This window comes from Falco naumanni, chromosome 10, assembly GCF_017639655.2.
Source record: "Falco naumanni isolate bFalNau1 chromosome 10, bFalNau1.pat, whole genome shotgun sequence".
Classification (NCBI taxonomy): Eukaryota; Metazoa; Chordata; class Aves; order Falconiformes; family Falconidae; genus Falco; species Falco naumanni.
Genome location: NC_054063.1, coordinates 36,672,801 through 36,687,727, shown reverse-complemented (window position 1 = coordinate 36,687,727; position 14,927 = coordinate 36,672,801). Strand labels below are relative to the sequence as shown.

The 14,927-nt window shown below is 44.1% G+C and overlaps 2 protein-coding genes across 6 annotated transcripts in view; one reads left to right on the top strand and one right to left on the bottom strand.

The window, feature by feature from the left end:
• The window catches only part of CEP250 (centrosomal protein 250), a 37,567-nt gene extending 36,610 nt beyond the window's left edge, over positions 1–957 (bottom strand). For all 5 annotated transcript variants that reach the window (XR_005830021.1, XR_005830022.1, XR_005830023.1 and 2 more), the window contains exons 1-2: positions 807–957; positions 32–88 (exon numbers count right to left, since the gene is read on the bottom strand). Coding sequence is in view for 2 of the 5 variants with exons in the window: in XM_040609565.1 (XP_040465499.1) it covers positions 32–88; positions 807–923 (174 nt within the window). In the remaining 3 variants the exon portion in view is untranslated. The remainder of the gene's footprint in view (positions 1–31; positions 89–806) is intronic.
• Positions 958–6,301: 5,344 nt separating this feature from the next.
• Positions 6,302–9,943, top strand: GDF5 (growth differentiation factor 5). Its single transcript, XM_040608832.1, has 2 exons — positions 6,302–6,935; positions 8,548–9,943. The coding sequence occupies exons 1-2, from the start codon at positions 6,302–6,304 to the stop codon at positions 9,414–9,416; spliced, it is 1,503 nt and encodes a 500-aa protein (XP_040464766.1). The 3' UTR covers positions 9,417–9,943.
• Positions 9,944–14,927: the final 4,984 nt, after the last annotated feature.

Genomic DNA, 14,927 nt, shown 5'->3' with positions numbered 1-14,927 from the left:
ACTGTCTTCAGTTAGCAACCTGCACACTCACCCCTCCTGCTTCCACTTGCTGTTCCAACTCTCGACACAAAGTCCGGTACTGCAGCACCTAGATGGTCACAGACAAGGAAGATGAGCAAATGCAGCTTGTAACAGACTCCGCTCCTCCTGCATTAGCTCTTCTCTTAAGTCTTTACAGCCTGCACACAGTACGTTTCACAGCGCTGCCAACACAGTCAACAAGTTGTTACGATACAGGGAAGCTTCACTTTGACTAATATTAAAGAAACAGAGACAGGGTTTCTTTTACCGGTAGTGCTATCTGCTCAGCCTAAGACAGTGATGGCAAGCAGAATGATGAGACAGACCCAAAGACAGCCATGCCTGGCCTATGGCCACCACGTACCCCAAATCAGTATTGCCAGCGGGCTAAAAGCCCAGCGGGTTAAAAGCCCAGAGGGTCCCTGAAATCAGAGGAATGAGTTTTCCAAATTGCTTTTCAGAGTTAGCTCTGAGGCAGCCCCCGCTGCAGAACGCGGGTTTGCGCTCAGCAGCGGAGCGCAGCGGGCTGCCCGCAGCAGCACCGAGACCGGCCCGCCGCCCGCCGGCCCTGCCCGCGCCGCCCCCCCGGGGCCCGCGCTGCCGGCCGCTGCCCAGCGGGCAGCTTCACTCGGGGGGGAAGGCCCGTGACAGCGGCGGGGCCAGGCGGCTCCGTGGGCCTCCCCCGAGCTCCGGGCTCGGCCCCGTCCCACCCGGGAGCGGGCTCCGCCGCGGGGTGCCCCCTGAGCGCGGCCGGCCCCGGGCAGCTGCCGCACCGGGCTGCTCACCTTCGCCTGCAGCTTCCGCACCAGCACCGCCTGCCGGTGCTGCGCCTCCCGCGAGCTCTGCAGCTGCCGCCGCAGGGAGGCCTCGCTCCCCGCCGCCTCCCCGGCTCCCGCCGCCATGACGGACTCGGCAGCCGGGCCCGCGCCCCGCCACGCTTCGCCCCGCCCCGCCGGGGGCCGCTCCGCTGCCTGCCCTGGCGCACCGCGCTCAGGCGGGCCCGGGCCGCGGCCTGCGCCTGCCCGCCGGGCGCCTGCGTGCCGTGAGCCCTGGGCCGTGCAGGCGCGCCGGGCCAGCCGGGAGCGGCGGTCTCCCATTGCCGCGGGGGTTCTGCTGGGCGGGAAGGGAAACTCCTGGATGGTCTGCGCTTCTGCACGGTGCTCGGTACCCGCAGAGCCTCCTCCCGCCCGGGGAGACGTACCGGCGCCGACGGCAATTTCTCTGAGGAGGACAGGGTACTTCTCGGCTTCTCCAGAGAAGCCGGCCCAGCAAATGGCAGCAAAGGCAGCCACAGCTGCCGCAGCCCTCACAGTGCTTCGTGCGCAGGCATTTTCTTGCACACGGCTGGAAGTGTGGCAGCAGGGCAGTGGTGCAAGACAGCGGTGCAGCTGCCAGATCATCACTGTGAGGTGTGACTTTCTACAGGCCCAGTCTGTGTCTTGTTTTCCTCTCTTGACTACTAAGACTGCCTAGGTGATCCTCTCCGGTACAGTGGAAGCCTAAATGTAACTGAGATGGATTCAGCTCCATGTATTGTAACATAGCTGAAGCATCATTAGAAATCTAGGCAAAACCAAAAATATGCAGAACTGAGGGTAGCATCTTGTGAAGCAGTGGTTGCAAAAAAGGGTTTAGGGAATGAGTTCTAAAAACCTGTTTTATAGGAAGCAGCTGAAGTAGCTCCAGCTTATTGATCAGAATATGAAGAGAGCGGTTAATTTAAAGCTATACATTCCTTTCAAATGAGACAAAGATAGAAAGGAAATCAAATATCTGAAACTGCAGCTAGACAAATTCAGTCTAAATACACAGCAGCGTTGGTGGGTGTCCCAGCGTTTTTTATTTTCTTGAACTAAAATGCTGCTCTGGAAGAGCCCAGAGCCTCTGCTTGTGTCTAAGCACTGAGGACTTGGTCTCCAAAGGGACTCATGGTCAGTCACAGCAAGCAGCTGGATGGCTCCAAAGGTGTGTGCTGTCTCGCACCTCTCCGGGCCTGCTGTGCCTCGGGTGTGGGCTGTGGTGGGGACACCTTGGAGCTCTCTGAGGCTCTTGCGCCCTTGGATCTATCCTGGAAGCAAAGAGTTCTCCAGCCTTGCTAGCAAAATGCTGCAGCCTCAGCTGGGCTGTCATCGTGGGGCTTGATTCCCAGCAGCCTGGCATTGCTCTTGCCTGTAGTGTTTCAGGTGAACTTCTTGCATAAATGAGCTTCTTTCTCGTACCAGATCTTCACTGTTTTGAGACTACTCAGATCCAAAGACAACTCCCTTTCCACTGATTCCAGGTGACATCCAAAAATGTTGTTTCCTTTTCGGGCTGTGCCTGGCTTTCTGGACCTACCACGTAGGCATCACGGCAGCAGACAGGTTCTTTTTAGTACTAGTGTTCTTGAGACAGGACATGCAGTGGATAGTATCCCAGTGCTCTTCTCCAGGCTTGTCCCATCTGTAGCTGACTACTGTTCAGAGGCATAGCCAAGTCTCTTGGTAACCGATGACACAATTCTTTCTTTGGACTTCCAATATTTTATGTATCATCATGACATTGTAGTACAGCCTTTTATAATTATGCCACAATTTCCCATGTTAGTAGGAACTTTATGATGTTTGGTTTGCTCTGGCCCAAGACAAGAGCAATTTTTAATTATAGCATCTTGGAATTTTCTGTCATTCTTTCCTTTCAAAAAGCACAGAGCTCTTAAGTTCCTTCCTAAAATTATCTTTTCATGCTTTTAAAAATCAGTCCCCAAAAAGGTATGATGCAGAGGTCTAAGTTCTCACAGAAATAGAACGTTAATTAGTTTCAATTAGCAAAAGCAATGTGACAGAAAATGGCTTAATATATGGAGTTAACTCAATCCTATAAGTACTTTCTGGAAATCAGTTCACCTGGGAAAGGACAATGAAATAAATTCCTGATAGATCACTAAAATAAAGATTTCCACATGAAGCTCAAACTTCAAGTTTGCAGCAGTGAACAGATTCTGACTTTTGGCATCACGTATTCAGTGGAGCCTCCTTGGAGCCACGTTGGGGTGACCAACCGTAGATGGTATATTTTAGAGTGCACCCTGGGAGTTCTGGGCTCAGTGGGAAAGCCTGGCATTTTCTGCTCAGCTCAGCCCTTGCCCTTATTCCACAGCATCCTCTGACAGATCAAGCAGGTGATCTGAGCTTTCCGTGAGAAGGACCCTGCTGCTGCCTTGCTGCAGCACTGGGTGGGACTTCAGCTGAGCAGTAGTGCTGCATCCAAATGGCAAACATCTACAGGTAGCAATATGATCACAAGGTGTGTGCTTCAGGGAGCACATCAGGTGTTGCCGTGTGCCTGTGCCCAAGCATTAAAGAAAAGTATAGACAGCATCTGGTATGCTGGAAGGGGCCTATGCACTGTGGCTCCAGGGTCTACTTCATTGTACATGGAACATGCAAATACGTTGACCTGGATAGGACCTTCTATCCTCAGGGAAAGGCAACTTTTCAACACTGTGACATGTTCCTTCAGGCCCCCAGAGTGATCCCATCCTCTAGCCCACTCTGGATTGTCCAGAGGAGTCACTGAAATTGTCTGTTTGAGAAGGTGGCACAGCTCATACAGGCATAATCTTAGGATCTGGAGAGCAGGAGGCAATGCATTTCCAAGGAGCAGGGACAAGGGTAGCCTTCCATTTTCAAATCCTTACATACACTGTGTGAGGAGCTGCCTTCACAGAAGGGACCAGAAAGGACAAGTGGGCTGTATGAACCAAGCCACTCGAGTGGCACACACAAACTTAGCTGGTGGTGAGAAGTAACAGGCCTCGAACACCTCTTTCACTGTGTCCTATAGCTGATCTAAAGCCTGTACCAGAGTGAGGGTTCCATCTACATAGTGAAGATACCAGTTGCGTTTGAGCTTAGCCAGCTGGAATAACTCCACATTAGTGTAGGGCCGTAAGGCACCTGAGGCTATGGGTCTTATTCAAGGCCAATGTTTCACTCTGGGGGCCACTGTACTATGTTCCAAGCACCTAGATGGAGAGCTGCTCCAGAGAGCCTCCTTTAAAGACAGATAACAGTTTGCACACCTTGCTTTGCTTGGTTTTGCTCTCTTTTTTTTTCTCTAGGCCACCCAGCCCATTAAGATATATTAACCTCAGACATGTAAATATCATTTGAACATATGATTGATTGTTAATCTGATTTACTAAGAGACAAGGCCCATTAACCACATTGTCTTACTTCCTGCTCTTTCATGTCCATCTCCTAAATTATTTGTAAATCTGTTTGCAAATCTCAGCCAAGTTTCATAGAGCAACAGAGCTCTTAAAGATAATTAAATTCTTACAAGTGTTGTGAAAACTGGAGCTGGATAGATTAACATTGGGAACTCAATATTTAGCTGCTTCTGTGGCCTACTGGCAAGCTAATCAATACCCCATAGCGCAGAACCAGACACAGCACACCACCTCCTGCCCAGCAGGAAGGTGGGCAATATGAGAAGGATAAAAGGATGGCATGGTGGGGAGGGCCATGGAGACAGCGTGGAGTGACGGCTGGGGGGTGGTTTCATCAGAAGTAAGTCAGCAAAAAGCTGGTTTATTTTGATAGGGAATATTGAAACTACAACTGACATCAGAGGAAGGGCCATTAGGTCAGAATCAGGAGGGTGGGTTTTTGGATCTACTTGATTTGTGACATCTGTGAAATCAGTAAATTCTTCTATCCTTCAGTTCCTCCATCAGAACAAGGTAAAGCATTCAGAGCTCCTCATGCAGAAAGGGCTGCAGGTTATTTATGAAAGTAGTTTGGTAGTCAGGGTGGGAAATGCTACAGCACGCACAAATTGAGCTAAAAAGTTTTGTATCTTTTCCTTTTCTTTTTGCCCTCAGAAATGAGGGAGGAGGACTGGGCTTATTGTCAGTGCAAGATGAGAGAAGGGTCCCATTAATCCCTGTTCAATCCAACGCAGTGCCTCATTTCCCAAAGGCTCATTTTGAACAACAGTTCATTTTTTGCATCTTATGAAAGATAATGTTTGCTCCGCACTCTCTTTTTATGGCTGAAAGCTGCAGGATAGCCTTGACATGTAAGTAACAGGGGTTTCTAACTACCAGCCTTCTTGTGGCTGTGCAGTAGGTGGCTCTTGAAAATTTTGCATCTAATTTTAAAACAAAGGCTGTCGTTGAGCAGTCTCTGGAGGAAAGACAGGGGTTTCAGGGTGCCCCCAGCTCGCCAGGTGGCTCTGGCCAGGGGAGGCTGGCTGCCTGCAGGGTGCACTGCTGCCCTGCGCTGTGCCACCCACCCCGCAGGGCATCCCCACCGCCAGAAGCTTCTTCTCCAACTGGGCTTACATGGATTTTTTAAAGCATAGCAATAAATACGCCAAAATACACTGACTGTGGGCACGGCCATGTTGTGTTTGTGAAAAATTAAACTTCATCCTTGTTAAGCGCCTGAGTTACCAGCTCAGCCTTTCAGTCACTGGAGGACAAAGTGAAGCCACTGTTACAGTTCTCTGGAAAAAGAGCTAAACGAATTACACTTAGCTGTTTTAATGTGTCCAGTGGACTGTATGACAGGTCTCAGTTGTTGATCTTGCAGTTTGTCCCGTTTAAACATGAAGTTCATCGAAGGCTAAGGTAGAGGTCGTATTGCCACTTGAAAAGGCATCTTCTGGAGTTTTGAGCCTGTGGAGCTGTTTCACATGAGGCAGAGTATGACTCATGCTAATGAAAAGGGTAAAGAAGATTTTTTTAAAGAAATATATCGCAGTTAAATTAGTTTAGACAGCATGACATCAGAGAGTAATTAAATAGGTTTGTTGGAATTCCGTTTCCAATTCCTGAGTTCAGGTTTGTAAAAGATTTCTGAGCACCTGCAGGTCTCTGTGTGTGAAATATTTTCACTGGAAAGGATTCAAAACTTTAAAAAAACCTTTTAACACAGAGGCAGCATTACGCCATTCTTCCTTCTTGGAAAAAAAAACCCTTGGATTTAAACAGGACTCCTTCAAGTTTTCAGTCAGTTTTACAGAAGAAAACGAGGTGGTAAACTTTCTCTTTTCAAGAACAAGTTCTTTACAGCTGCTAACTGAAGTCAGGGGAGATCGTATCTGAGTACATGAGCATTTCCACTATGGGACTGGATACAAGTACTGAACAACGAGATTTGCAATGTTTTAATCTCAAACAAAAACCAATTTTTCTGACTTTGGTTTTTAATTTCTTTCATGTTTTCTTCTGCCAAACTGGAGGAACCTTTTCTGATTTTTTCTTTAGTGGCATTCAGAGGAAGACCAGAGGATGAAAATCCTGCATTTTCTCACTTTACTGCTTTGGCATTTGACTTGGCTGTCTCTGGATCTAGTTCCTGGAGCGCTGAGTAATTCTGAAGCAGGCCAGAGTAATCCAGGATCTAAACTAGGTTTTTTAAAAGCAGAAGGAAAAGAGAGGAATCCCTCAGCACGGGCAGGTACACTGAGGACTGCAAGCCATGGATATAGTACTGGGACCTCAAAGGCTAGGACTAAAAGCAGTGCTGGTCAGGCTGGAGCTCTGCTGCCCAAGAACGATGAATCAAAGAAGGTTCTCTCAAGAACAGCAGCCACAGAGGGCAAGGTAGGACATCTCCCCAGCAGACCTTCTGGAGTAAGGACAGTGACTCCAAAGGTTCAAAATCTTAGCAGCAAGGTGGCTTTGAAAAAAACTGGCACAAGCAGTACTGACACTGATTCTTTCAAAACCAAAAAGACTAAAGAGCCTGTAACCCCGAGGGAAACTAAGGAAACTTTCAGACATCCCCCTATAACGCCACATGAATACATGCTCTCTTTGTACAGGACTCTCTCAGATGCAGAAAGAAAAGGTGTTAATGGAAGTGTAAAACTGGAGGCTGGGCTTGCCAATACAATAACCAGCTTTATAGACAAAGGACAAGGTAAGAAAGCAGCTCGCGTGTGTGTGTGTGTGTGTGTGGACAGAGAGAGATGTCTGAGTGTCTTTATACATGTAGAGAGTATGAGAAAATAATAATACTTTGTTAAAGTCAAATAGCTCTTTTTAATGTAAATTAAATCATATGACACTGCTGCAGATTTTGTCCTCCTGCCTTATCTTGGAAAATTCATTTACAGGCAGAACAAGATGGTTGTGTGGCAGCCAAACAAAACATTTAGGAAATATTTTAGATGCATATTGTTGAAAATCTATCAGTCTTTGCATGCTTAGGTATTTAAAAACCTTTTAAATGTCTTATTTTCTTTCTGTAACTAGCTCCTGGAAACTGCTAACATTAGCTTTTATTGTACAGTGTATCTAAAAAACACATGATATGCTAAGAACAGGGCTATTCCATGAAAAAAACCACAAGTTTCAGTATCAAAGGGTCAGCCTGGTTTGTTCAGGGTAGAATCATGAGGAACTACACTGTGGACCCAGGAGCCATCATACCATAGGGTGGGTGTACCTGTACTAGCTCAAAGCTCATGCTTTCGGGTACTTCCAACCTTCTGTCCACACAGAAGCCCACAGCCAAGCACAGACTAACAAGAGCAGTAACTTCTGGGACTCCAGAACTTGCAGCTCAACATCCTGGTTCCAAAGTTTTTTGAAAATTTGGAGTAGAGTCTGCTTTCATACAAGAAGTAACCAGGCTTCCAAAGAATGATGTTCACCTTACCACTCCGGTTGGAGAGCCCCATGTTGCTGCCAGTGACGTTACTAACAGTTTTGTCATGCACTTAAGGAAGCAACATGTGTGACAGCTGATAAAGTAATGGTGATGGAAGACTCAGCCAGGACTGGATTTGTTTGCCATTTAATTCTGAATAGCTTGGCTTCTGGGAAGAGATGATATGCTGCTCACAAGTGCTGCATTCAGGTTCTCAGCTTACCACTGGCAGGCATTGTTAATGTGATGTCACTAAAATGTTGGCTCAGCCATATTCCTTGTTAGTGCTGCTCATGAGCTTAACCAAGCAAATGTAACGTCAGGTTAAAGGGAGGTATGTTTTTCTGCCCAATTTGAAAAAGTTGTGAATCATGTGGAGTTAAGTTAATAAGGCAATTATCCTTGTGTCTGGCAGTTCCTGGGGGATGTTGGTTTTAAAGGACTAATTCACTATTGTATTGTCTAAGGGTAAATTTGCTCATGTTTGGAACCAGCATGAGGCCTGGGCACCACTGAAGCTCTGTTTCAATAATTTAACTACAATATAAGTGGTGAATAGGCCCTGTGAGTGCTCAGCACTGAAAAAGAACTATTTTTCAATTGGTTAATTGCGACTTTGAAGTTAGAAAATGCCCGCCAGCCAAAGAAATGAGATTTCTACAAGGCAAACTCAGAAACTCTTTTCCCTGTTGAGTCACTGAGTTTTTCTGGGTCCCTGCACAGAGCTGATCCCTTTGACAAAAATTGCTCTTTCTGTTTGGTGAGTTAATTAAGGAATCTTCTAGGCTTATGAGAAAACTTCAGGAAAACCATTAAGAACTGAATAACTGATACTAATCTGTGCTTGATATACATTTAAAAATGTGTGTGCTTTTTTTAGATGAGAGAGCGGCAACTATAAGAAAACAGAAATATATTTTTGACATCAGTGCATTAGAAAAAGATGGTTTGCTGGGAGCAGAGCTTCGAATATTGAGGAAAAAACCTTCTGATACGTGGAAGTCTCATTCTTCTGGAAAAACTTCCCAAGTGAAATTATTTAGTTGCTCTACAAACAGACAAGCAGCAACACTCCTGGACTCTCGTACTGTCAGTATCACAGATACACCAAAGTGGGAAGTGTTTGACATCTGGAAACTTTTCAGGAACTTTAAAAACTTGGTTAACTTGTGTTTTGAACTGGAAACTTTTGACAGGGGGAGAGCTGTTGATCTCAGGAGTGTGGGATTTAATAGAACAGGAAGACAGGTCAATGAAAAGGCTCTCTTCTTGGTATTTGGGAGGACAAAAAAAAGAGACTTATTCTTCAATGAAATCAAAGCTAGGTCTGGCCAAGATGACAAAACTGTTTATGAGTACTTATTCAATCAGAGGCGGAAGAGAAGAGCTCCTCTAGCAACACGGCAAGGGAAGAGGCCCACTAAGAATCTGAAGGCGAGGTGTAGCAGAAAAGCCCTCCATGTGAATTTTAAGGATATGGGCTGGGATGACTGGATAATAGCCCCTCTAGAGTATGAAGCATATCACTGCGAAGGGCTTTGTGAATTCCCCCTACGATCCCATCTGGAGCCCACCAATCATGCAGTTATCCAAACATTAATGAACTCAATGGACCCAGAATCGACACCCCCAACTTGCTGTGTCCCAACCAGGCTGAGTCCTATTAGCATTCTTTTCATTGACTCTGCAAACAACGTGGTCTACAAGCAGTATGAGGACATGGTGGTGGAGTCATGTGGTTGTAGGTAGCAGAACAGTTGCTCACGTGAATATGTTATGAAAGGCAATATGACATACTGAACATAACCTGTCCTCAAACAAGGTTAACTATATTTCTTACCTCTAGGGTAAGTGTGTTTACAAGGATGTAGCAATAAATCCAGAGCTCCTATAGGTATCTCCACCATGGTCATATCTCAGTATAGCATTTGGGTGCTGTCATGCAGCCTGATATAAGGCCTTGTGCTGGCGACATGAGACTGCCTGTAACTGAGGTCCATGATAGACAAGATTATACCTCCACACCTCTAGATCGTCTTTTTCTAGCCTCACGGCAGTGGGTAAAGGTGCTATCGGTGAGCTGTGGATATGACCTGTTTGATCCTTCGAACAATGTTCTTAAGACTGAATTTATGTCTGAGTCCCCTGTGCTTTGACCATTAAGAAATGTAAGGAAAGAATCCTGATGTCTGGAAGAGAACATTGCGTTCTGCTGTGTTCCCATTTTGGTGTAAATAGTTACACTGATATGATTTCTTTCTGATTAGCTCTTGAAACTATGCATATATAAAAAAGGAGTCATTAAATATAATATGTTGATTTAGTTTTAAGTTTTATGTGGAGATAGGTGATACAGGAGGTATTTGCTTCCATGTATGTTTTCCTCCAAGCTACATATCTTTCTTAAGTATCCACCTTTCCATTATTATGTAGCAAGATATATTACTCTGTATAAGGTCCAAGTTGTTCTCAAATGCTCATAGTAAAAGTGTTCAGTTATGGCATAAGATGTAATAAATTATTGACACAGTTCTACATTGTGTCTAGTTGTCCAACTCTGCATAATTATAATGCTATTAGAAATTGTTTTTAATGTTTTTGTGTAATAAATATAAGCGAAAGGGACTTTTCAGTGCAGCAGAATGCCAGTGGTATGCAAAACATGTCCATGTACTTTGCTTGCCTCTAACTCTACTGCCACAGAGAGAAACTGGAAAGACTGGAAGAAAAATCTGAAAGTATGGCATGGTTTGATCTGGTGGAGAATGACACTATCACTTGATGTATCCAGGGCAAGAATGAGTTATGCAGATGACTGCAAAAGAGCCCTGGTATCCTTTTGTTCCACCCTCCAAGGGCTGTGTGTTTGCATATCCCCTTCATCTGTTCCAGACATGGATCATAAATTTATTGTAGGATTATTCTGTGTATATTTCCACCTACAAAACTAGGTACCAGATGTTCAACTGTAGACGAATCAGAAAGGCCATAAGAACCATCAGAAATTGACGTAGTTTATCAGTAGTATAAAATATTAATATTAAGGTTTGATATTGTTTCCTCACAGTTTAAACCCATCAAGTCCCATGTTTTCCTGGATCTGAACTCTCCTCTGCACAGCATCACTGGTGTGGGTAGTGGCAAGGAGCTGAATATGGCCCCTGAGGTCCTCCTGGTCAGTACCCCAGACTGGATGTGCTCTAGCTCACAATAGTGACAAACCATCCTAAATTCATGGTCAACAGCCATAGATAAACAGTGACAAAAGCTCTTCCCTTCCTCCTGCACTCTTTAGGTGGCTGACCCTTTAACCAGCTTAAATACCTGGTTAAGCAGCTTTGCTGCCAGACACTTGGGGATCCCCTGTGCAGGCAGAGTTGTCATGTACCACAACCTACAGCATGGTGGTACAGAAAAAGCACTGCAGGGAGCTTTTGTATGTGTCATCTCTTTGCAATAGCTTAGCACCATGATTTCTCCCTGCAGGAACTGGTATTGCTTGGTGCATGTGGTAACACAAAATGAGGTGGGTCAGAATGCTGTACTTGACAGGAGAGCAAATCACTAACTAGCAGGTTAACAGGTGTGTGGAGTGACAAGTACTTGAAGCTGCTTCTTAACATGTGCATGACAAATTCTGGCATCTTATGGATCTATTTTGTGGGTCAGGGCTGTCCCCAGAGCTCCTCCGTCTCCCTTCTGGACTCCCAGTGTGTGCACTTCCCAGGTCCTGCTCTTCCTCGTCCTAATGGAGTCTTAGGCCAAGACCAACGGGTTACTGTCCCCTGCACTAACTGCTTATCACCAGCCAGTCTCATACGACTTTCAAAACAAGGAATTTTTAATTCTAAGCTTTAATACAAGCTTATTTAGATATGATTTACCAATGCTACAGTAGGAGAGAAAACATTCTCCTGCCAATTTCACAGCCAAGACGGCATCCCAGGCTTTTTTTTGCCCATTCCGTTCAAAGAGTTCTTTTCTTGCTCCTGGCTGTTTTCTAGGTAACGGGCTTGCAGCTTTTAAGGATCCTTCTCTAGCACCAACCACAGCTACCTTCTGGAGAGGGTGGCTAGATGACCATGACAAAGGGTTGTCTGCTTTCCTCCTTGCATGAAAGCGTGCCATGCATATGCCTGTTTGCACGTTCCCAGCAAAGTCTCTGTTCTCATGTATGACAGACACAGCTGTGCCATGCCATTTATTAACCACATGGGTACAGCCCTCAATGGCTCAGTGTGATCAGTTTAAAATAGAAAATACTGCCTATTTAAATTCACTTGAAGCAAATCTAAGTTATTTTAACAGACGAGTTAACTCCTGGGATTATAAATGCCTGCAAACGCTTCAGTTCCAGCTGGATTCATGAGATGCTGCAACAGCTTTGGAGGAAGGTAACACTGGTGTTATTACATGCAATGCATGATAGTTTGGAAATCTGAGGAGGAAAACTGCTATACACTTCACACTGGAGAGCTGTTGATCAGCCTGAGGATCCTGGTGAGGCTGGTCACAATAAAAATTTTTAAAAACACCTAAATTGAGTATATATCAGCATCTAAATGGAAAAAAATAGCTAAGATGTTGCAATTATCGCAAAGCAAACAGTATGAACTGAGGAAAAGTAAAAGAAATACTGACAAACTAGAGTGTTAAAAAACACCCTTTAGTAATGGTTCAAAACCCAAAATTCTGCTAGGTAGTAGTTATACCTTGAAGGAAAAAGAAAAAAAACAACCACTTGTAGACCTTTATTATCAGTTTAAACAAATTTGAAACTACAGACACTAAAATGCTAGAATTATAACAGATTATAACATCAAAATTGCCAGAAGCTGGGTTTGGTCCAGCTCAAAGTGATAGGTTTATAGTGGTGAGCATAGTAGATGGCAGGATTAGGGTTTTTTTCACTTTTAACTCTCAAATTGAATACCCTTTTTTAATAACACTGGTTATAAAACAGTGCTGCGATGTCTACAGTATCCTTTTGCATTTATGTTACTGAAAGTGGTAACTCTGGGAATTCCAGTTCAACGCTGTTTGATCCTGGAGTGCTCTACTGTCTTTCACCATGGTGTAAATGCATACCAGCCTATAGGTGCTTTTTGGTGCATTGTTTGAGCCACTGGGATCATCTGATACAGACTTCTGTCTCTGTAATTAATACAAGATATTTCCTGAATGCTTATGTTCACTTAAATCTACAGTGTTGAAGGGAGCAACCTCTTTCCCTGCTCTTCTCAAAACAGTTTCTGTTATTTTTAATTCACCTAAAACTTTCATAGCAACAAAAAGATACTGCCACAGTGAGCTGCCATTTTTTTTCTGAATCCCTCATATCCATTCAATTTCTACTCACAAACCACTGCAAATCTTGTCAAGACTCTACATGGAAATCTGCAGTTTCAGTTATCTCACATGAGAACAGAAACACTTACTGAAACATCCCAAGATATGTGAATGTTTGCCATTACAAACATTCATTTTCACTGATAAGCACAAAAGCACAACTCAGGTGGACTTCACTCAACTCTCATTCCTATCGGAAAACAGGGGTTTAGGGATAGGGCACAGTCTGGGGCTTACACACAGCAAAGAAACTGGGAAGAAACAGAGGACCTTGAAACTGCAGAAGTTTGGCACTACTTTCTCTAGCCTGGTCATTATATAATGTGCAAAGATAGACACCCTAAATTATTGTTACGGCTTTATTCCCATGGGTGGATTGGTGTTAGCAACTGGATGGTAGAAACGCACAGAAACCTGAGCTGTAAAGCAATACAGGTTAAAAGTTCAGCTTTCCACCTTTATGATGGCAGGTTTCACTCTCTCACTGAGAATGCCTCATTTGTATTTACTTTTTAGGGTCATTATCTGTCCCATGAGAGTCTTTGTGAAGGTCCAAATTTCAAATAAACAGTACACTATAAGACAGGTATGTGTGGATAATTTTTGTTGTATTTGGCTAAAATATGGGTACTAAGCTCAATAGGTAAACATAAAAGTATGCCATTTAAAACAATGCATTCCCATTAGTGTTTGAATATGTGCCTAAACTCCATGTACACTTTTACATGGTTATGTCATTTCCTGTGTAAAATGTGCTTGTTTATACAGCAGCCATATGAAAGATGCAGTAACCCACTATGTGGGCTATTTGAAGCTTTCTTTAAGAAACATAAAAAACCCTTGACCCTTGTATAATAAAAGGTGTTAAAAGATACTGCTTTTATAACATCTTAGCCAAGACTAATAAGAATGTACAAAGCAAACAATTTTTTTTTACTCCATAGTCCTGGTCAATCATGTGTTATTTTATGAATTTACTGTTGCTGTTGGATAGTAAAATGATATTTAAAAATAAAATTGCATGAGGTTTCATTGCTTCTCAACAAATTTAATAAACAAGGAAATCTTAACATTTTTTGAGAAACAGTAAGTACAGTGCAGTAAATACACTTTGCTGAGTGCTCAGAATAGCCCATTTATTCTGTCAGTCCAGGTTCACTGATGTCCCTATTTTGCTGTTGTTGTTTGGTGTTTTTTTTTTTTTCAGAACTAGTTTCAACTTTCTGCAATGATCTGGCTAGCTGAAGTAATGCAAATGGATTCAGTTTTCCCTGATGTCATTTTGAAGGGCACAGCTGTCAAGAAAAAATGACTCGGTTCATAATAATAGTGATTAATTGGCTGACCCTCAGCTAGGGGACAGAAAATGCTCTTTTCACTGATTTTTCTCTTAAGAGCTTCCTTGCTATTGTATCTTGTGCCAGGCTTTGCCATCCAGGAATCCTGGCTGAGCAGACTCTGCCCATTGTACTGCCAGAGAAATGCTATTAAAATGAGGGTACTGCTTCTGCACATGCAGTTACTGTCTGCCTGTTTTTTAAAAGTAGCCATTTATCATGGCATAAAGTCAGAAAGAAGCCTTTTATTGATAAAACCAGACACACTTCATTTTGCTCATGCAAATGGCTTCAAAACATTAATCTTTCCCCAGCAATGTTGAAAGAGAAACACAACTCGAGTCCTCCACGGGCTTAGAGAAGGGGCTGTATATCTTCACGGGAGCTCTCTTTTCTGCAAAGGTGCAGTAAGACTCATAAACTTTAGATGGCAAAGTCGTCATTAACTCATATGGTTAGTGATCAGATTACAGGAACCCAGCTAGAGGATAAAAGGCTAATGGCAGCATGGGGAGAAGCACATGCCACAGGAGGAGGTGCTCTAAAGAAACACTCAAGAGAATGTGGCTTGGGA